At 43.4% G+C, this 21,627-nt stretch overlaps 1 protein-coding gene across 1 annotated transcript in view; it reads right to left on the reverse strand.

The window, feature by feature from the left end:
• The window catches only part of GAREM1 (GRB2 associated regulator of MAPK1 subtype 1), a 138,737-nt gene that overhangs the window by 20,055 nt on the left and 97,055 nt on the right, over positions 1–21,627 (reverse strand). Inside the window, exon 4 of the mRNA XM_054985416.1 lies at positions 4,979–6,157. Coding sequence (XP_054841391.1) covers positions 4,979–6,157 — 1,179 coding nt within the window. The remainder of the gene's footprint in view (positions 1–4,978; positions 6,158–21,627) is intronic.

Genomic DNA, 21,627 nt, shown 5'->3' on the forward strand with positions numbered 1-21,627 from the left:
GTGCCCTTTATCATGGAGGTTGAAAAGGAAAAGCTGGTTAGGATGCTTTTACACTGGAGCCATTCTTAGTGAAAACATAGGGGCAAACAATCTTTCACATTTTTATCACATAGCTTTTCTTCCAAGGAGCTCAGGACAGTGTAGATTGTCCCCCTTCTTTTTTTTTTATCCTAACAACCACCCTGTGAGGTATACAAGATGACATGAATTCAACCGGAAGCCAGTGCAGCTGGCGCAGGACAGGTGTGATGTGTGACTGGTAAGGTATACCGGTCAGGACCCGTGCTGCCGCATTCTGGACCAGTTGTAGTTTCCGGATCAGGCCCAGGGGTAGCCCAGCGTAGAGTGAGTCACAGTAATCTAGCCTGGAGGTGACCGTTGCATGGATCACTGTAGCCAAGTCTTGGGGCGTCAGGTAGGGGGCAAGTTGCCTGATCTGAAGATGGAAAAATGCAGACTTGGCAACTGCCGTGACCTGGGCCTCCATCGATAGGGAGGCATCCAGGAGCACACCCAGACTCTCTACCACTGGCAAAGTTGCCAGTGGTGTCCCATCCAGGGCAGGGAGCTGGATCCCAACATCTGGAGCCCCCGTCCCAGCTGCAGGACCTCCGTCTTCACTGGGTTCAATTTCAGCCTGCTCTGTTTCAACCATGCCGTCACAGCCTCCAAAGCTCTGGCCAGATTGTCTGGGGCCGTGTCTGGCCGGCCGTCCATCAACAGAAAAAGTTGGGTTTCCTGACTCATGGAACGAAGCCAATATATCGCTGATACCGAAGGAGGGTCAGGACTTGACCAATGTTAAAGATTACAGACCAATTTCGTTGTTGAATAAGACTATAAAATATTTGCAAAGGTGTTGGCAGAGAGGTTGAAAGGATGGATGTCGGAATTCATTGCTGAAGAACAGGCGGGATTTTTACCCAACAGACAAATTAAAGACAATTTGAGGACAGTAATAAACGCTATTGAATACTATGACAAGCACTGTGACAGAGAGGTTGGTTTTTTCTTCGTAGACGCGGAAAAAGCATTTGACAATCTGAACTGGGATTTTATGTTTGCTACCATGGAAAAGCTGCAAATGGGAGAAAAGTTCATACAAGCGGTCTAGGAAATTTATAGAGACCAGAGTGCAGCAATCATAGTGAATGAGGATTTGACAAAAAAATTGAAAATCAGCTAAGGAACTAGACAGGGATGCCCGTTGTCTCCATTGTTGTTTATTTTGATTTTGGAAATATTGATGATTCAAATACGTGAAGATGACACAATCCGAGGTATGAAAATAAGAGTTTTCTTACAAGGTCAGAGCTTTTGCGGATGACATAATGTTAATAGTAGAGGATCCAATTGAAAATATGCCAAAGGTAATAGAGAAAATAAAAGAGTTTGGAGATTTGGCTGGATTTTACGTGAACAAAAAGAAGTCAAAGGTTTTATGTAAGAATATGACTAAACAGAAGCAGCAAGAGCTAACGGAGATAACAGACTGTGAGGTGACTAATAAAGTAAAATATCTTGGCATTGAGCTGACTGTGAAAAATATAGATTTGTTCAAAAATAATTATGAGAAACTGTGGATACAAATAGAGAGAGACTTAATAAAATGGAACAAACTGAATTTATCATGGCTGGGAAGAATTGCAGCAGTAAAAATGAACGTCTTACCACGTGTGATGTTCTTGTTGCAAACTATACCAATTATCCGAGACTCCAAACAATTTGATAAATGGCAAAGGAAAATCTCAGATTTTGTGTGGGCAGGCAAGAAACCACGAGTGAAAATGAAGGTTTTACAAGCTGCGAAGGAAAGAGGTGGCTTGCAACTGCCCAACATAAGACTGTATCATGAGGCAGTATGTCTTGTATGGTTGAAAGACTGGATAATGTTAAAAACCGTAAGTTGCTGGCCCTGGAGGGACATAAAAAAATATTTGGATGGCATGCATACATGTGGTATGACAAAGTAAAAGCGGACTCTATGTTTTTGCATCACTATATTCGGAGAAGCCTCTTCATGGTCTGGAAGAAATACAAGTTGTATATGGAAGATGGAATTCCTTCATGGGTGGTTCCGTATGAAGTAATAGATACGAGAACTGTCGATAATGAACAGCAATGTCTAACCTACAAGGAGATTACACAAATACAACATTCAAAGCTGAGAATAAAGACAGAAGAAGAATTGTCTCCTTGTTATGGATGGTTCCAGTACAGACAGATCAGAGACCTTTATAATGCGGACTGCCAGAGAGGAGGAATAAGATTGGAAAATTCGGAGTTAGAGGAAGTGATGCTACAAGAAGGCAAGAAAGAAATATCCAAGATTTACAAATTACTTTTAAAATGGTTTATGATGGACGAAACAGTAAAAGTCCAGATGGTGAAGTGGGCAATAAACTTTCATAAAGAAATAACAATGGAGGCATGAGAGTACCTATGGAAAAATACAGTGAAGATTTCAACTTGTACGAACATTAAAGAGAATGTGTACAAAATGATTTACAGGTGGTATTTAACACCAAAGAAAATTGCGCTAGGAAATACTAATATGTCAGACAAATGCTGGAAATGTAAAAAGCATGAAGGATCATTTTATCATATGTGGTGGACATGTGAAGTAGCTAAACAGTACTGGGGAGAAATAATTGAAGCAATAAATGAGATTTTACAAATACAAATAAACAAGAACCCAGAATTGTTGCAACTGAACTTGGGAATGGAGGCAGTTCCAATGCAGTATAGAACATTGTTATTTTACATGACTGCAGCGGCAAGACTTTTGTATGCGCAGAAATGGAAGACACAAGAAATACCAACTGTAGAAGACTGGATTTATAAATTGCTGTACATGGCAGAAATGGATAAAATGACAAGGAAACTTAAAGATCTTGACCTAGGACAATATATTGTTGATTGGGGGAAATTGAAACAATTTTTGGAAAAAAAGTGGGATGTAAAAGGAGAACTGTGGCAGTTTGAAATTTTTTTAAAAAAACAATGTTGCAATGAGAAGAGAGAAGGGATCTTACCTTTTAGGGGGAATGTAATTATAATCTAAGCTAATATAATATTTAAGGGAATTTTACATTGAATATATGAGATAATGAGAAGGGGTAAATAGATATCTCAATGAGATATACTATCTATGATATATAACACAAAATAACGGGTTAGTGGATCAGACTTTACATTATAACATATTATGTGGTTATGCTATATGGTGTTGTGTGCTGTGCTACATTGGTGGCATAGCATACAATATATATATAATATATTACTATAATATATACTATATTGATAATGTATTTGATGGAGTATATGCCTAAAAGAAAAGAAATAGAATAAGTTTAAAGTAAGAGATAGTGCGATCCCTGCTATATATTATACTATATTGTTATGTTATATTGATATGAGATATACTATATTGATAGTATGTTTGATAGAGTTTATGTAAAAGAATAAGAATGTGCTTAGAGTAAGAGATATTATGATTCAAAGTTGGTAGGAAAATATAAATGAAATAGATTTAAGTAATAAGAAGGGTTAAGGGTTGGAAAGCTGTTGGAAGTCAATAGGGAGGGGGGAGGAAAAGGGTGGGGGACAGAGTAAGGGGAAAAAATGGAATTATATGTGTTAAATTTGGAAAATTTTCTTTTGTTTTTCCACTCACCAACAAAATTTTATTTAAAAAAAAACCAGAAAAACTTGGGTGTCATCCGCGTATTGATGACAACCCAGCCCAAACCTCCGCACCAACTGGGTGAGGGGGTGCATATAGATGTTAAATAACATCGGGGAGAGTATCGCCCCTTGGGGAACCCCGCCATTAAAAACCATTAAAAAAATTAAATCATACATGGATCCTGAAAGATGCTCAGGCCACACAGAAAAGAGAACTGTCCTCTGATAAGAGAACTGTCCTCTGAAGACAGTAGTTTATTACCACCTGTAGATCTTACTCCAATTTGCAAGTTCTCCACACATCTATCCATGATGTTCACCTAACCTGTTGAAGTTAACCTGTGCCACAATCTTCCCCACACATTTAACATGCTGTCCTTGCTTGAATTAAGGAAAATGTGTGCCCTTTATCATGGAGGTTGAAAAGGAAAAGCTGGTTAGGATGCTTTTACACTGGAGCCATTCTTAGTGAAAACATAGGGGCAAACAATCTTTCACATTTTTATCACATAGCTTTTCTTCCAAGGAGCTCAGGACAGTGTAGATTGTCCCCCTTCTTTTTTTTTTATCCTAACAACCACCCTGTGAGGTATACAAGATGACATGATTGGTGAAAGGTCACCCAGGGTGCATTCAGGTCACAGTGACCAGTGATCTGTTTAAAAGAGTTTGTTGCACAAGCCCTAGTTAGTCTTCCAGACATACGTAACAGGTCACAGTTTGTTTGTAAGCCCCAGTTAAGCATTCCCTCATTTCTGGTCTTCAAACAGAATTCTTGATATTATCCCTGGCTTCCTTGCCCTGCTGGGCGCACTGATGCATTTTCACTCATGCATCACTGCCATATTTCTCCAGATAGTAGTATACAAAGCATATTGCAGTATATTGCTGTAACGAATATAATCTTTGCTTCAAAGAACATCATGATCACTGTGCACAGAGAAGATAGCTAATATGTATAGGTCAGAAAGACAAGGAACACGGAACGGAAAATCAGGGAAGGAATTAAATCAAATGACTAAGATGAGGTATACACATAGTTTTCAGATACAGAAAGCACAGCTTTGGAAGAATACTGAGCCTTTAAAAATGAAATATGTCAGATGAAAAATAAGTTACAGTAGTAGTAGGGCAAGATATTCCATGATGGGGATTAAGTCTATCCCTTGCCAAGATTTATTATGAATATTTGTATTTTTCTGCTCATTTGTTCAAAATGGCAAAGGAACCTTTTTAGATTTAAATCTAGATGAACAAAATAAGAATAGGAAAAAGAATGAATGTGACTTACTGCTTCAGACTTTGGAGGCACAGGTGGTGGAGGCAGGGAAACATCTGAAGATTTTGATGCTGCTGTTGAAGGGGCAGGTGCTGGAAGAGATGAAGTACCACACTTGGACCGGAAAGAGCTCCGATAACTGTCATATTTGTTCTTTTCACTGTGTGTGCGAGTAAGAGGCTGATCGCTTGTTTTCCCGCCCCCTTGATACAGCCACAGCTCTTCATAAGGAAGTTCTGGCTTGGCAGGTAAACACATAGATTCTTCACTAACTTCGGGGAAAAGGTAGTCGCTGCTACCATCACCTGAGTCCTGGTACTGTAAAGCATCATGAGAAAATAAAGCCCACTCATTACACAAATCTCTACAACCATGAAGATTCACTTCACTGTTCCCATGCAAGTTGTTTCCATAAACACACACTGAGAGACGGTGGAAGGATTGTGTCAATTCATCTCGAGCATAGCTAAGAGAGCTGGGCACATGATTGTGGGCAGCACATCTGTTTTTCTGGGGACTTTTGCAGTCTTCATTCCAATCTGCTTTTACATCTCTCACAGCACGGGAATATTCATCTATATCAAACTGCTCTTCACAAAGGCCAAACCAGTGCTTGACAAAGTCATCATGCCACATCTCCCCTTTCACAAGACTTTCTGGGAGGGCAAATTTTGGAAGAGCCAAGTGTAGAGGGAAATGCATTGGAATAATTTTGTTACTGTGCAGAGCACAACAAACCACCACAGTCTTAGTCTGAATGTTCACAAATTTGTACCGGTGCCCCTCACGAACAAAATGCAAGTCGTAAGGATTTCTTGGAGGAGGACTTGGCACAGTCACATTCACAGGCAGTCGCGTTTTTTCTACAATATTGCGGATCGTATGCTCGCCTTCTTGCATCTGCAACTCCAGAGGGCTGCGTGTACTGAACCGGCCCTTGCATTGGAAGGGAAGGCTGATGCTTTCGTTGGTCCTGTGGTTCATGCATATCAGACATGGCATTTTTCCTTTGCCTAATTTGCTGATGGAATTCAGCTTCCCGATTTTTTTGAAAATGGTGTTGAGCCGTGACTTTTCCTTTGAGGGTTTTGCATAAAGAATTTCTGCTTGTCCCATTAAAGTTAGCTCATCCCCAGTGCAGAGTGTGATGTTGTAAACCTCAGTATCCTCATTGCATTCACCGGAAGCAACCTGCAAAATGGAGAATTTAAATTTAGGATGTTTGAATAAGCCATCTTGAATACTTAGTGGGTGGGGTAACTCTCCCTCCCCCGCCCCAAACCTATATAAAATGAATAAAAATAAGAAAATAAGGAACTGTCATAAAAATCTGCATACCAGACAGGCAAAAATCTTACTTATCAGGGGAGGAAAAAAATTCTGAAATACAATGACGATATCAATGTAACTCACTTTCCAATACAGTGAAAGCAATTTTCCTACATTTCTAATTACTTTCCCTTGTGATATATATTTACTTTTAGGAGTTGGCAAATCTTGCTGGCATTCTCCCACCCTTTATACCAATACAAGAAAGATAGTACTCACAGCTCTGTTTTTACTTAAAGTTGTTAGTTGAAGTTTCAGAATAGAAATGTAAGCAAGTTACATTAAGTATCTATGACATTTACAGTCAGCAGACTTAAACACTGAATATTACTGTGTCATTAGCATTCTTCCACATCAGCCTCAGTGGTTTCTGCGTTTCAGGAGACAAAAGACTTAAAATTCTCTAATCTTCCCATGCACAAGTCACTGGGGCCTTTCTTAATGACACAGAATGGAGCTGGGGATATTTTCAACCCTGCTTGGCAGTTTATGCCCTTGATATAGGAGAAGCATGAATGCACACAGTGATAGATGTGCTTTCATTTTTCATCTTTAATCATCTGAACAGGGCCTTCTGCAGATCACCACGCAAAGAACAAAATCAACAGCTGCTTGAACACATGCATTCTCTGTGGTGACCCCTACCTTACGGGATGGCCTGCCTGAAGAGGTCACGAAAGCTCCCAGTCCCTGGGCTTTCTGCAAACTATGTAAAATTGAATTATTCAGGAGGGCTTTTTACTCAGGCAACAGGGTGGCACTGTTAGGAAATGGTTCAGAGAAATGCTTTGGCAAAGTGACAGGGACTGTAGACCATACTACAGGGTACTGTCTGTTGATGTCGATATGCTCCTACTGGGTAGTTTCCACATTGTTTAATGTCACATCAAATGACTTATGTTTTGTTCAGCATTGTTTCATCTTTGTATTCCTGCACTTGAGTTTATGCTTCTTTTCAAATTTTTGCAGTGCATACCCTATTACATTGTTTATTGGATGTCCCAGCTGTTGACTGTATTGACTTATAGTGAGTAATTCATATTGAGTCTCAGTAAGGTGGACTATAAATAATGTAAGTAAAATAAAAAATAAAATAGTGATGGTAATTGCATCCACTTAAGTTAAGCAATTGGTCCTTCAGCTGTCAATACATCATCAATGCAGTCCTTCTACAACACACTACTGTTTACAACAGGAAGAAGAAACAAATGTCTTTCATAGGACAATTGTTCCTCAGTGAGCAAAAGGACAGAGCCTTCCTAGCCAGGGACACATTGATGTATTTTGTCATCCTAAGGGGTGGAAATTAAGCACAGGAAGGAGCCCCTTCCCACTCCTACCACTTGGTGGCAGTGGCACAAAGGGTGGTGGTGGCTGCATATCTGTTTTCACGCTGCCTTTGCAAGGCTGGCTGTAGACTGGGATGCCAGCAGTGGCACAAATCTGGGAGGGGGGGGCAGAAATGTGAACCTGCCAGTTCCAATGTGGAACTGTGGACAGCTCTGCAGCCCACCTGGGAGCCAGGTGACAGTGGCACAGCTGAGGGGAGGACAGATGTCACCTCTTCCTTTGCAGCCCCGCTAGCACAAATGCAATTAACGGATAGGCTGTAAAGCCCTCCTTGGTATAGGTCTGGGGAGGGGGCGCAGCTTGTGCCTGCTCTTAACTACACATTCCAGAGGCAACTCACCTTTACATGACTAGAACAATATAGGTAACTAGAACAATATATATTTTCAAAATTAACCAAGTCATATTAACCAAGTTAAAGAGATTTTAAAAGTATGACTGAATCTACTACATTTGTTTTCTGTTCTCCTGGACTACAGAGCTTTGATTCCCATAGATTTCTAGTCTCTAAGGCATCTCTTTATAGTCTAGGTATTAAACAGTAGGTTTTGTGTCTTAATTCCCTTCAAGAAGTGCTTGAGTGGTAGCAGATTTGAGAGATTTGTATATTATTGTAGCCAAAACAACAGACAGTATTGTGCAACCTTACAGAATGGGGCAAGAGGGGGAATATTAGAGGCAGGCCAGACAGCCCGGCATCCAAGGTACAGGTGTGGTACATTACATTGCAGAGCACAGATGAAAAACAAGATCAAGTCCAATCAGTAATCAGTCCAATCAGAGTGGGTGTGGACCTCTCCTGACTACTGATGAACTAGCAAGGTCAGTGGAGTGCAAAAAATAACAAACAACCATCCTTAGGGATCCATCTCTTAGAGAGGGAAGGCATACCTTCTACCTAGTCTTCTGAAAGTACTGAAGGTAGCACAATACCCAGTATTTGCACCCAAAACCCAGTTCAACTCTCAGTGGTGTTCAGTTTTCTCGGTTTAAAACTCTTGATTAATGATCGTCCACTATACAAATGAATAAATACAATTTACTAAAGCACTTGTATTATTGATTTTTTTTAAAACAATATGAAAATTTACTAAGCAGTTGCTTAAGTCTTTGACAGCAACAAGCAACAAAATGGCAAAACAACTGAAGATGATTCACATCCACAAACAACCGCTCTAAAAAACCTGAACCGCATTTCATGGTGAATGGTTCAGTATCTCCTGCACGCTCAGCTAATCTCAGTTTTAGAATTTCCTGGAAGGAAGTAATTCAAACATTATGTTATCGAAATATCCTCAACACAGCCAATTCAGGAAACAGTCAGCATATTATTGCACATGATACTCATTCACGATTCAGAACAAAAGTGAAACAGCAGTATGAAACATTAATGTTAGAGGATGGTAATCTTCCTGATGATGATTTACTGAAGTGTGTGCTCTTGCTCTCTGTTACACACAAAGAGCTTCAGGTAGCGTTCATACAAGTATTTGCTACACATAACCCACCAGTATGCAAGAGAAGATGCATATATAATGAGGTACATTCTATATTTGTGAAAAGGGCATGTATGTTTAACCACATATAGACAGAGCAGGGAAGGCACATTCTTCACAAAATGCATTTCCTACACGTGCAATATCCTTGTAAGTAAGCTGAGATACCTTTTGTCCCTGCATTTAGAATACCCATTTTTCTGATAACATATAAAGCAATTCAAACCCTTTCTCCAAATACTTATTTTTACCTCACTTTTCTTACTGAGACTCAAAGTGGATTATACATCATAAATCAATGCAATCAATAGGATAATAATTGCATAAACAATATAATAGGACTAGGATTACAGCAGTCTAAAATAATAAAAACACTGCAATAATATAATTCCATTTCAAACCCCAGGCAGAAAACAAATGACAATTAAATATAATCAAGGTCTGCTGGAATTCATTTTTAAGAGGATCCATTATTCTATGGCCTCTATATCAAGAGCTACTGTAACTCTCTTTTTCCCAACCCAAAGTTGTCATCCTTCCTTAGTACTCAGAAATTCCCATCCTACAACTTCTCTGCTAACTAATCCAGAGTCTGGCATCTGATTTCACCTGAAATCTCCCTGCCTCTCTCTATACTCAGGAGAACTCCTATTCCTATTATTCTATGAGCCCTATAGCAAGAGTTTTATCACTCCAAATTGTGTTCAGCCAGGCCAGCTAAGACTCCCACATGCTGTGAGCCACCTGAGACTTTCATTGGCTGTGAACCTCCCTCCTACTGCCTAGGCAGTAGTGGTGTGGAGGAACAGGCCTGGGATCCTTCAAATGCCAGCACTGGATATTCCTGAATGTTTTCCAAAATCTACAAGAGCCAGACACTGGTTTTCCTGAGAATCCCAAATACTGCTCCCGATCTGTTTGATCTGCTTCCTACTTTGGAAATCAGTATTTATTTAGAACATTTATATTCTGCTGCTTCAGAAACTTGTTTAAGGTAGCTCATAAAATGTATCCAAATATCTAAAAATAAGTCCATCCACAGTTGTCATCTATAAGCCATACATTCAAATACAGATAAATTTGTAAGATCCTCTATCCACTGAATTATGGGAGGTGGGCATTTGTTTCTCCAGTATTGTAATGTAAGTCTTTTAACTACAGTAAGTGTACAGAGGGTCCACTGACCATCAATTAAATTCATTGACCATCAATTACATTTCAGGATACAGGACGTAATTTAAAAGTATGTAAACATCTTCAAAGATCAATGGTATTCTAATACAAAATTAATATAATAACTTTCTCCCCAAAAATTTGAATAATTGGACATAGCCAGTGTATGAACTTAAGACATGCATCCTGTAAACTTTAGCACCAGCAATTAGACACTGTACTTAGTCCTTTACTATAAAGGTGCTGTGGTGTCCCATGTACTTTAAACATAATTTTTTTGCTGAATACATTGCAGCTTATGATCTATAGAAGAAACAGGTATAGTATTTAAGCCCTTATCCCATTGCTTCGCCAAAACCGGGTGATCTAACTCTTTATCCCATTCATTCCTAAGATTCTGGTCTCATATTTAGTCATTGACATCAAATATTTATAAACAAATATTGTAGTTTAGTTTTTTGCATAGATTCAAATGAGGGGGAGACTCATGAGAGTCAAAAGTGGGGGAGACTCTAAAACTCTTAATGCAGCCATACTTGGTGATACTTGGATACCAACAAATGCTGTAGTTGTAAATATTGCCATTCAGCAAAAGTTGACAAATCATATCTAGACCTCAGCTGAGAAAATTAATCCAAAGTAAAAATCCTTTCCCCTGTCTGTCCAAGTGTCTTCCATAGAAAAGATTTCCTCCCAGTTTTTAAATCTCACTTGGCTCATGTTAAGTTAGTGTGTGAAAATGGATCAAATGGATATGGTCAGGGCATTATGTACCATAGTTCTCTAACTGCAGAAAGTGCAGGAGGAACACAAGCCACTTTAACTTGAGACCCTAATGCACTCCATTTTAAAAAGGGAACTAGACAAGAAGCCTCCAAAAGAACCCAAGATAGACAATCCACCCGGGAAGAGCAGTCCCAATAATTAGTAAATATTAACAAGTATGATTGACTAGTAACAAAGCCCATTGTGGGGGAAAATACAATGGGCTCTAGAAAGGGGAGGGCAGGCAAGTGGGCATTGCCTCCTCCTGCATGAGTGATCCCAGCTGGGTGAAGGTGGGGGCAGGCATTGCCACCTGCTCCATGCCTGATCCCAGCTGATTGAAGGGGGTGCTGGTATTGCCACCTACTCCATTCCTGATCCTAGCTGGGTGAAGGTGGGGGCAGGGCATTGCCACCTGCTCCGCACCTGATCCCAGCTGGGTGAAGGGGGTGCTGGTATTGCCACCTGCTCCGTGTCTGATCCTAGCTGGGTGAAGGTGGGGGTGGGTATTGCCGTCTGCTCTGCATCTGATCCCAGCTCGGTGAAGGCGGGGGGAGGGAAGCATTGTTACCTGCTCCACTCCTGATCCAAGCTGGGTGAAGGCATGGGATGGGCATTGCCACCTGCTCCACGCCTGATCCCAGCTGATTGAAGGGGGTGCTGGTATTGCCACCTACTCCTTTCCTGATCCTAGCTGGGTGAAGGTGGGGGCAGGGCATTGCCACCTGCTCCACACCTGATCCCAGCTGAGTGAAGGGGGTGCAGGTATTGCCACCTACTCCATTCCTGATCCTAGCTGGGTGAAGGTGGTGGTGGGTACTGCTTTCTCCTCTGCTCCTGATCCCAGCTGGGTGAATGTGGGGGTGGATATTGCTGCCTGCTCTGCATCTGATCCCAGCTGGGTGAAAGCGGGGGGAGGGAGGCATTGTTACTTGCTCCACTCCTGATCCAAGCTGGGTGAAGGCATGGGATGGGCATTGCCACCTGCTCCACTTCTGATCCCAGCTGGGTTAAGGTGGTGTTGGGCATTGCCTCCTGCTTCACTCCTGATCCCAGCTAGGTGAAGGTGGGGACGGGCAGGCATTGCCACCTGCTACACTCCTGATCTTAGCTTGGTGAAGGTGGAGGGTGGGCATTGCCACTTGCTCTGGTCCTGATCCCAGCTGTGTGAAGGCAGGGGGCAGGTATTGACACCTGCTTTGCTCCTGATGCCAGCTGGGTGACGGTTGGGTTGAGCATTGCCTCCTGCTCCACTCCTGATCCCAGGTGGGCGAAGGCAGGTGGCAGGCATTCTCACCTGCTCTGCTCCTGATCCCAGCTGCATGAAGGCGGGGGGTAGGCTTTGTGCCTGCCCCGTGCCTGATCTTGGCCTGGGCTTCCAGCCATGGTGCATTCTTAGAGGGATGGGCTGCCTCTTCTGGGCTTCCCTCCACAGCAGTGCCCTCTGGAGGTGCACCAGGGTAGGAAGTGAGTTGTCTGAAACACAGTTAGCCTTTTATATAGTAGGATGATATAAACGTAAATGCTCCTCATAAGAATCCTCAGACTAGAAGCAGATTGTACAAACATTGTATCAGGTCCCAAATTAAAATCCTAAGCGAAAAGAAATGTTTTGGCCTGGCACCTAATAAGCGAGTAGGCTAGGTGCCATGCAAGACTCAAGGAAAGAGCATTCCACAGGTGAGGTGCCACTACTGAATAACACCCATCTCTGGTCACCATCCACCTTACATTTGTAGGCAGGGGCACAGAGAGCAGGGGTTGTGAGGCAAACCTTAACTTGTAAGCTGGACACAATATGGGACACAATATGAGAGGAGGCAGTATGGTGGCCTTAAACTATTTAAGACATTACATTTAAGATCATGTACTTTGAATTGTGCCCAGAAATTGACAGCCAGTGCAGATCTGTGAATGTCAGGGCGAAGCCACCCCTCTATCTAGCCCTGACAGTAGCGTGGCTGCCAAATTTTGGATCAAAATGAAGTTTCTGGACAGTTTTCAAAGGCAGCCCCATGTAATTTTGTCTGGATTAAGTTTCAGTTGGTTCACCCTCATTTAATTCTTCACAGCCTCTGGACACCAATTAAGCACTTCTATCATCTCCCAGATGTTAATGGAAGCGAGAGGCAGATCTGGGGCATGCTAGGATGAACAGCAAGGTTGTTACTAGTTGTCTGTGTACTATCAAGTAAGCTTTCCATCCTGTGGTGATCTTTGGGATTATGGCAGATCATCAGAGGACAGGCATCTACTTGACACTACACAGACACCAAATAAAAATCTTATTGTTTATCCTAGCATTTGACTATGGAAATGTGTCAGTTCCTGCATTTCATGTTTGTTAAGAAAGGTGTGTTGATACTTGACTGTAAAATGTAAAGCCAGTATAGAGTAGGGGTGAGTGTTGGGAAACCCAGGCTGAAATTCCTGCCCTGACATGATATTGGGCCAGTCACTTCCTGTAAGTCTACTTTACTTCACAGGTTGTTGTGAAGATAAAATGGAGGGGAGAGTCATGTACAGCATGTTGAGCCACTGAAGGAAAGACAGGATGGAAATGACATCAATCTACATATATGGAAACTACCTAAAGGCCTCTATACACAGTTGCAACCCTAGGGCATGTCGTGAAGGCACATGAGGATACACTCTGAGGTAAAGCAGGGGTTTTCCCACACACTCAACTTATTCTTAATTTTCTTAGCAGTTGATCCCCAAGCACTGGAATAGGTTTGAGTACAGTTCTTCCACACTTCTCCCATCACCTTTGCATTTTTACAATTGTAGAGTAGGTTTATTTTGTTCTGCACATGACTTAAATAACCAGGATTTTCAACTGAGGGTGATGTTATCATTGATGGTATCATCCGTGATGTCACAACACTTCCCTATTTTTTCTGCATTCTTATAACCACTGATTTTTTAAAAAAAGATTGAAAATGAACATATGGGGAAGCCTAAAAAGGGAGCAGCTCTACCAGCCTTCCCTAAGTCCCCCCAATAGTCCAAACCGGAGAGCCCTTCTTGGGCTGGCCACAGGCAGGCACTGGTGGGGTAAACAGACTGGGTTTGAGCCTGGAGCAACTGCAACTATGTGCTTTTCAAACCACACTGATTTTTCTGGCACTGGAAGTGGCCACCTCTCTTCCCCTGTGCCTCTAGGGTTTTTGAATTTTTTCAAAAAACCCTGTAATTTTCATAGCGTTATATTGGCCAACCATTGTAAAACAATATATGCACAGATTCTCTGAATTCCCCTCTTTCATTTTAAAAGCAAGCTGAACATACTGGCAACAAGCTACACATACTTCAAAGAGCAAGTCTCTAGCTCTTTCCTTTGCAGAGATATAAGGGAAAAGGCATATCTCTGTAATGGAATGAGCGAGAGACTTAACTCACCTCCTCCCACCCTCAATGAAAGCTAGGAATTCAGAGAATCTGCTGCATGTATTGTTACAGTGGTAGGTCAATATAACACTATGAAACTTATGATTTAAAATGATAGAAAACAAGACCAGGAAGGGGGAAAGGTTGGGGGAGGAGTGGTTTGATGATGATGAATGGACATACGCACGATCCAAAAAAAATTTCTGATCTAGCCGTTCGTGGATCTGGGCTGCCGCCGAACGCAGGTTCCCGGTTCTAACCGATTAAATCTCGTTTCCGGTCCAAAATCGGGAATCAGGGAGGCCAGCGCCCAGAGCAACTGTAGTCAGGCTGTTGCGCGCGCATGTGCGCTCCGAGTCCTGAGTCGCCCCTGCCCACACAGCAAGCCAGCTGTCCTGGTGCGCTGCGGAGCTGGCAGCAGCACGAGTGGCTCAGAGGCTGCCCGCGCCATTCACCTGCCCCGCAAGACAAGGGGCGGCCGGCTTGTCCGCACACCCCTTGTCCTGGGGAAAGGCGAACGGCGCAGGCAGCCTCCCAGCCTCCCGCGCTGCCTTTTGCCTTTCCCCAGGACAAGGGGTGGCTGGCTTGCCCATGCACCCCTTGACCTGGGGAAAGACGAACGGCGCAGGTGGCCTCTCAGCCTCCCACGCTGCTGTCATGGCCCAGTCTGAGAGTGAGGTCTCCTCTGGAGGAGAGGAGCCTCGTGTAGCCAGCCAGGACTCCTCAGGAGAAGAGGAGCCCTGTGTAGCCAGCCCTAGCCCTGATTCAGCAGAAGCCAGCAATCAGGAGCAACAGCTCTGGCTGATCAGAGCTTACAGCCAGCAGCTGAGGCACCAGCACCCTCTAGCTCCACTACTCCAGAGGAAGCTCAGCCAGGGACTTCTACAGGTGCAGCGCAGCCAAGAGCCTCCACCCACCCAGCTTCACCCACGCCCAAGGAACGCCGCAGGCAGCGCCAGAGACTGGAACTGAAGGAGAGACGGCGCAGTGCTCGCCTCTTGAGCCGACGCCAGCTGCTGGAGAGTGACGATGAGTAGTGGCAGGATAGAGCCCCAGCAGCTGGCTGAAAACCACGCCTGGCTATAAGAGTCAGTCTGGAGGAACTGCTGGGCGTGGAAGCAACGTGTCTACTGCCTGCAACCACTTTGTGTTCTGTGAACCTTGCCTGTGCCTGCTTTTGGACCTGACACTATCGGTGACTGACCTTGGACTGTGCCTGACCTCGCTCTTGGACTCTGGACTCACTCCTGGCTTTATCTTGTGCTCTGACCACCGGTTTGACTTGGCTTTTACTCTTGGAACTCCCCTTTGACTTTGGCCTTAAGGTTTGGACTTGAACCACCCTGCTTGGGCTGGCCCAGCCCATGACAGCTGCCTTTTGCCTTTCCCCAGGACAAGGGGCAGCTGGCTTGCCCACACGTCCCTTGTCCTGGGGAGAGGCGAACGGTGCGGGCGGCCTCCCAGCCTCCCGCGCTGCCTTTTGCCTTTCCTTTCTGCCCACCCCCTTCCCCGTCCCTCCCCTGCGTTGCTGCTCCGTGTTTGGAAGGAAGCCTGCTAATCAAGGAAAGCTGGGCTTCCATTCGTGTTTTGAGGGCGACAGAAGGAGGGCAAACACAGCTCATTTCCTGACTCCGTGGCCCTGGGAATTAATTACTAGTGCCAGAGTGTCTGTAATTCTGAACAGAAACTGACCCATCCGATCAAGTCCCGAACTAGCAAACTTCCGACGGCTGGATCGGTTGCCATGGACAGAACCAATAAGCCGAGTCACGATGGCACAAATGCCAAAATGGGGAGGGGGGTTGAAATCGTAATTCAGATCGTGCCCATCTTTAATGATGAACATCCAGTCATCAAATTGGGTTGGAGGTAGGTGGGAGGGGCAGCACAAACAAAATCAAAGGAACATTATGCATGAGGAACAAAATCAACTCAATATAAGTTTTCATAAAAAGGCTGGGGCAAAGTGGTTTCAAAAGAACTGGTAAAAACATGGAAAAACCCCAAAAGCCTGCAGTAGAAACTAAAGTCAAAAAAATGTGTGCAGAAAAATTGGAAAATTGTGTGTTTCTATTATTTACTTATTGGCTAGACATTACAGAAGCAAATGAAATACATAAGGAAAGAAGCATAATAATTTTTGAGTCATTATTCTCTAGAAATCTACAATTAATCCAGGATAGCAGGAAAGGTTGAGCCAGCTATTAAGCAACAGAAGTGATTTATCTTATGGCTTCACAGTAGAAACTACACTGAAACAAAATGCTGGGTATCAGGGATGCTTAATTTATTTCTTATAGAGAAATAGTATTCAGAGTCTCTAACAATAAGTAGATTAATTGAGTAGAGAAGTTACGGCATTCGCAAGATTTCCTCTGAACCATGACTCATAGCATCTAACTAGGGGTGTGCAAAGGCACACTGTTTCGGGATTCTCGTTTCGGGTATACCCGAAATGAGAATCTGTTTCGGCAACAGCTAAATCCGAAACGGCAAGCCGTTTCGGGTTTAGTGGTTCGGGTATCGTTTTGGGTTGTTTTGGGTTTCTTTTTGATGGGAAAATGCCTCCGTCTTCCCGGACGCCTGGGGGAGGCATTTTCCCACCGCATCAAGCCGAAATTGGTGGGGACCTTCCTCTAACTCCTCTCTAACAACCCCCCAAGTTTCAGACCGATTGGACTTTGGGGGGCCATGTTATGGCCCCCCAAACCAGGTCCCCCTATCCTCGCCTAAAAAAGGGAAACGTGAACGTATTTTTAGCTTGCTGCTGCTAATCTTCTTCATTATTTCCTATGGGGAAAAAATGAAGAGGCAGGCTTGTCTTGCCAGGGGTGGCATTTTGCATGCAAAATGCCCCCCAACCCTCTGGGGCCCTTCTCCCACCTCTACTCCCACTCCCCACCAAGGCTCAGCCTGCTGCCACTTGGGGGGCATTTCATGGCCTCCCCAAGTAGGTGCTCTCAGCCCCCAAAGTCCACCCCCCACAGGCCCACACAAACCCAATTCCCCCCCAGCAGCCACACAGACTCAAATCCCAATTCCCCACATTAGCCCCTCACAGACCCAAATCCACCCCCAGCAGCCCCACACCCATAACCCCAGGAACAGGCTGGCAAAGGCCAGCCCTCCCCCTTTGTTCTCTATGCTGAGAACGTCTAAACTCTCTTTCCCAGGGCAATTCCGCACAGCCCAGGGGTGCCACAATGGTGGGCAAACTTCTGAGTCCCAACTTGTCCCTGGGAAAGAGCACCTGACCTGACACACAGACAACCACCCCCTGACACCCCCACCACCTACAGAGAAGCCTGGCCAGCCTGCCGTACTGTTTCCTATGATGGGAACCAACTGCACATCAAAGAATAAAACACGAACAACACAAAATAATTTTTTTTAAAAATTATTTTCTCACTTTCAAAGTACAAGTAGGCAAAGCATTATGACTCATTACACCAGCAGTCCCCCACACAGAAAAATAACACGACTCACTTAACATCAGAGAATCACAAAAACACAATTCCTGTCAAAAACACTTTATTTCTTGAACAGCTTTAGGTTACACAGCAGGGGGGCACACCAAAGGGTATGCCAGAAGTATCTTACACAAAAATAACACAACTCACTTCACATTAAAGAATCACCCGAAAACACAATTGCTTTCAAAAACACTTTATTTCTTTAACTGTTTTAGGTTACACAGTAGGAGGGCACAACAGGGCATGAAAACAGCGTACTACACAAAATAATGCAGCCCACTTCACCTTTTTTGACAGCAATTGTGTTTGAGTGATTCTCTGATGTGAAGTGAGTTGTGTTATTTTTGTGTAGTAGACTGCTTTTACGCCCTGGTGTGCCTTCCTACTGTGTAACCTAAAGCAGTTAAAGAAATAAAGTGCTTTTGACAGCAATTTTTTGGGGTGATTCTTTAACGTGAAGTGAGTTGTGTTATTTTTGTGTAAGATACTGCTGCCATGCCCTTTAGTGTGCCCCCCTGCTGTGTAACCTAAAGCTGTTCAAGAAATAAAGTGTTTTTGACATGAATTGTGTTTTTGTGATTCTCTGATGTTAAGTGAGTTGTGTTTTTTTTGTGAGGTGGAATGCTGGAATGTCCTTTGGTGTGCCCCCCTGCTGTGTAACATAAAGCTGTTCAAGAAATAAAGTGTTTTTGACAGGAATTGTGTTTTTGTGATTCTCTGATCTTAAGTGAGTCATGTTTTTTTCTGTGTGGGGGATTGCTGGTGTAATGTGTCATAATGCTTTGCCTACTTGTACTTTGAAAGTGAGAAATGTTTTTTAAAAAACTTTGTGTTGTTCGTGTTTTATTCTTTGTTGTCCAATTGGTTCCCATCATAGAGAACAATGGGGCTGGCCGGCCAGCTATTTCTGTAGCTGGTGGGGGAATTTGAGGGAGGGTGTCTGTGGTTCAGGTGCTCTTTCACAGGGACAAGCTGGCACTCAGAAGTGTGTCCACCATTGTGGCATCCCTGGGCTGTGCACATTTGCTCTTGAAAACAGTGTTATAGTTCACAGCATAGGAAACAAAGGGAGAAGGCTGGCCAGCCTGTTCCTGGGATTGTGTGGGGCTGCTGGGGCTGGATTTGGGCCTGTGAGGAGCTACTGTGGGGATTTGGATCTGTGTGTGGCAGCTGGGGGAGAATTGGGTATGTGTGGGGCTGTAGGGGGTGGACTTTGGGGGCTGAGAGCACCTACTTTGAGAGGCCATGAAATGCCCCCCCCCAAGTGGGAGCAGGCTGAGCCTTGGGGCTGAGCCTTGGTGGGGGGTGGGAGGAAAGGTAGGAGAAGGGCCCCTGAGGGTTGGAGGCATTTTACATGCAAAATGCTACCCCTGGCAAGACAAGCCTCTGTTATTTCCCAGCTGGAAATAGTGCAGAAGGGGGGGGGGAAGAGCACCTACTTTGGGAGGCCATGAAATGCCCCCCCCAAGTGGGAGCAGGCTGAGCTTTGGTGAGGCGTGGGAGGAAAGGTAGGAGAAGGGCCCCTGAGGGTTGGCGGCATTTTGCATGCAAAATGCCCCCCCTAGAAAGACAAGCCTGCCTCTTCATTTTTCCCCCACAGGAAACATGGAGATCAGCAGCAGCATCCACAACAAAATAGATCAGCAGCAGCAAGCAAAAACCTTTCCCTTTTAGGCGTGGATAGGGGGACCTGGTTTGGGGGGACATAACATGGCCCCCCAAAGTCCAATTGGTCTGAAACTTGGGGGGTTGTTAGAGAGGAGTTAGAGGAAGGTCTCCACCAATTTTGGCTTGACTCGGTGGGAAAGTGCCTCCCCCAGGCGTCCGGGAAGACGGAGGCATTTTCCCATCGAAAAGAAACCCGAAACAACCCGAAACGTTTCAGAAATCGCTGTTTCGGATTACCCGAAACGTTTCAGGTTTTCTGAAACGTTTCGGGAAAACCCGAAACAACCCGAAACAGGTTGTTTTGGGTTTTTTCCCGGGTATCATATATCCGAATTGCACACCCCTACATCTAACTCCTTTTCAGTGTCCTAAGACGCATTACTACTGTAATCCATAGAAAGCAGCAGTAAACTTGACTTTAAAAATGCCACAGTACCATTCAGTACTATGGTGTTAATTTAGGAAAAGAAATTATTTTGTCTCTAGTTGATTTTTGGACAAGGTCCCTTGCTGAGGTAAAACTTAGGATGGCTAAAAGAAGAATTAGATTTAGGATTTTATATACATTGTTAGGATTACATTTTGCTTAGAGAAAAATATGCTTTAGCATTGTGAAAGTACTGCTAGTTTGGGACTTGAAGATTTAGGCCAAGAGTTAGGAAACTGTGGTTTAGTTCATTTGGTAATAACCGCCACTTATTCCAAGTCACTTATTCCTAACAGAAGAAACCTACTGAATTAATACCACTTCACGCAAGAAGCCTCACATACACTTTGTATGTGCTGGAGGAAGGTATATGTGTTCCAAATTCACCTTTCAAAAAGAATGTGGAATGAGTCATCATTACTGTAGAATGATTCACTGACAAACCATAGTTTGTGATTGCAGGAATGAGCCTGGTTGATTCTCAGGCTAAACTGCTCTCCTCTTTTGCCCCTCAAAAATAAATCAGTTTCCCTTTCATGACAAATAGCAGTTTATGTCATGTCCACACCACAAATTACAATTTGTTTTCTTCCCTTCAAATGAGAATCAAACCATGTTTTGGAACCCTGGTTAAAAGGAAGAGAACCAATCATAGTTTGCGGCTCTCCTTTCATCCTGGTTCCAGTGCAGCTACCCATCAGCTTCCCTCTCATACCAGAACTTTACATCCTGTTGTACCTTCTTCCACACACTACACTCATTGACATCCACCCTGAAAACCTAACAGGCATGACAAGGGGCTGATGATGTGATAGGCTATGACAGCAACTCCTTCCTCCTAAGCATCTTGCTAGTTCTCAAGATGATTCAATATCTGGAAAGCAGAGTAGCAGAAAACTACAATGAAACTTCTGAAAACTTGATAAAATTCCTAAGGCTTCTGTCTGACCCTCCCACCTTATTCTGATAGAAATGTTTGTTTTTATCTTGCTCTGAGCCCATGTGATATAGAAGGATTTTAAAGAAAAACATTAATAAAGACATCCTATGTTTTAGATCTGTTTAACTGTTCTTTTTTCCCAGGCAACAGCTGCCTACTTCAACAATGTCGTACTTCTACCAATAATTTGCTAGATTCGTTTGGACTGACCTCAATAAATTCAAACAAATCTTGACTGTTAGATTGTTATTTCCTCACCAAAATGATGCATCAGTGCTAGATTAAATAAACCATTCGTCAAAAGCAAACTGAACAGTCAGTTTCTGCCAAGAGCAGATGCAATACGAGTCCTGACTGTTCTAATCTATTAAAGTTTGCTATAACTCAGATAATGATTTTTTCTAACACATTAAGTCTGATGTTTCTTGCACAGCTCTCGTTTTAAAATGTCAAGTACACACTTGCTACAAGCTCCTACAATCATCATCCATACTATTTAAAGAATCTAAAAGATACTGTGGGTAGAATCCTGCAACAAGCTGCACATAATTCAACCCAGAGATTTCAATGGGTTGAGATGAATATAGGATTCTAGCCAGTGAGTAATCCAGGACTTTTACATCACTGAGAGTTTTGCCAATGACTTTTAA

Source organism: Eublepharis macularius, chromosome 7, assembly GCF_028583425.1.
Source record: "Eublepharis macularius isolate TG4126 chromosome 7, MPM_Emac_v1.0, whole genome shotgun sequence".
Taxonomy (NCBI): Eukaryota; Metazoa; Chordata; class Lepidosauria; order Squamata; family Eublepharidae; genus Eublepharis; species Eublepharis macularius.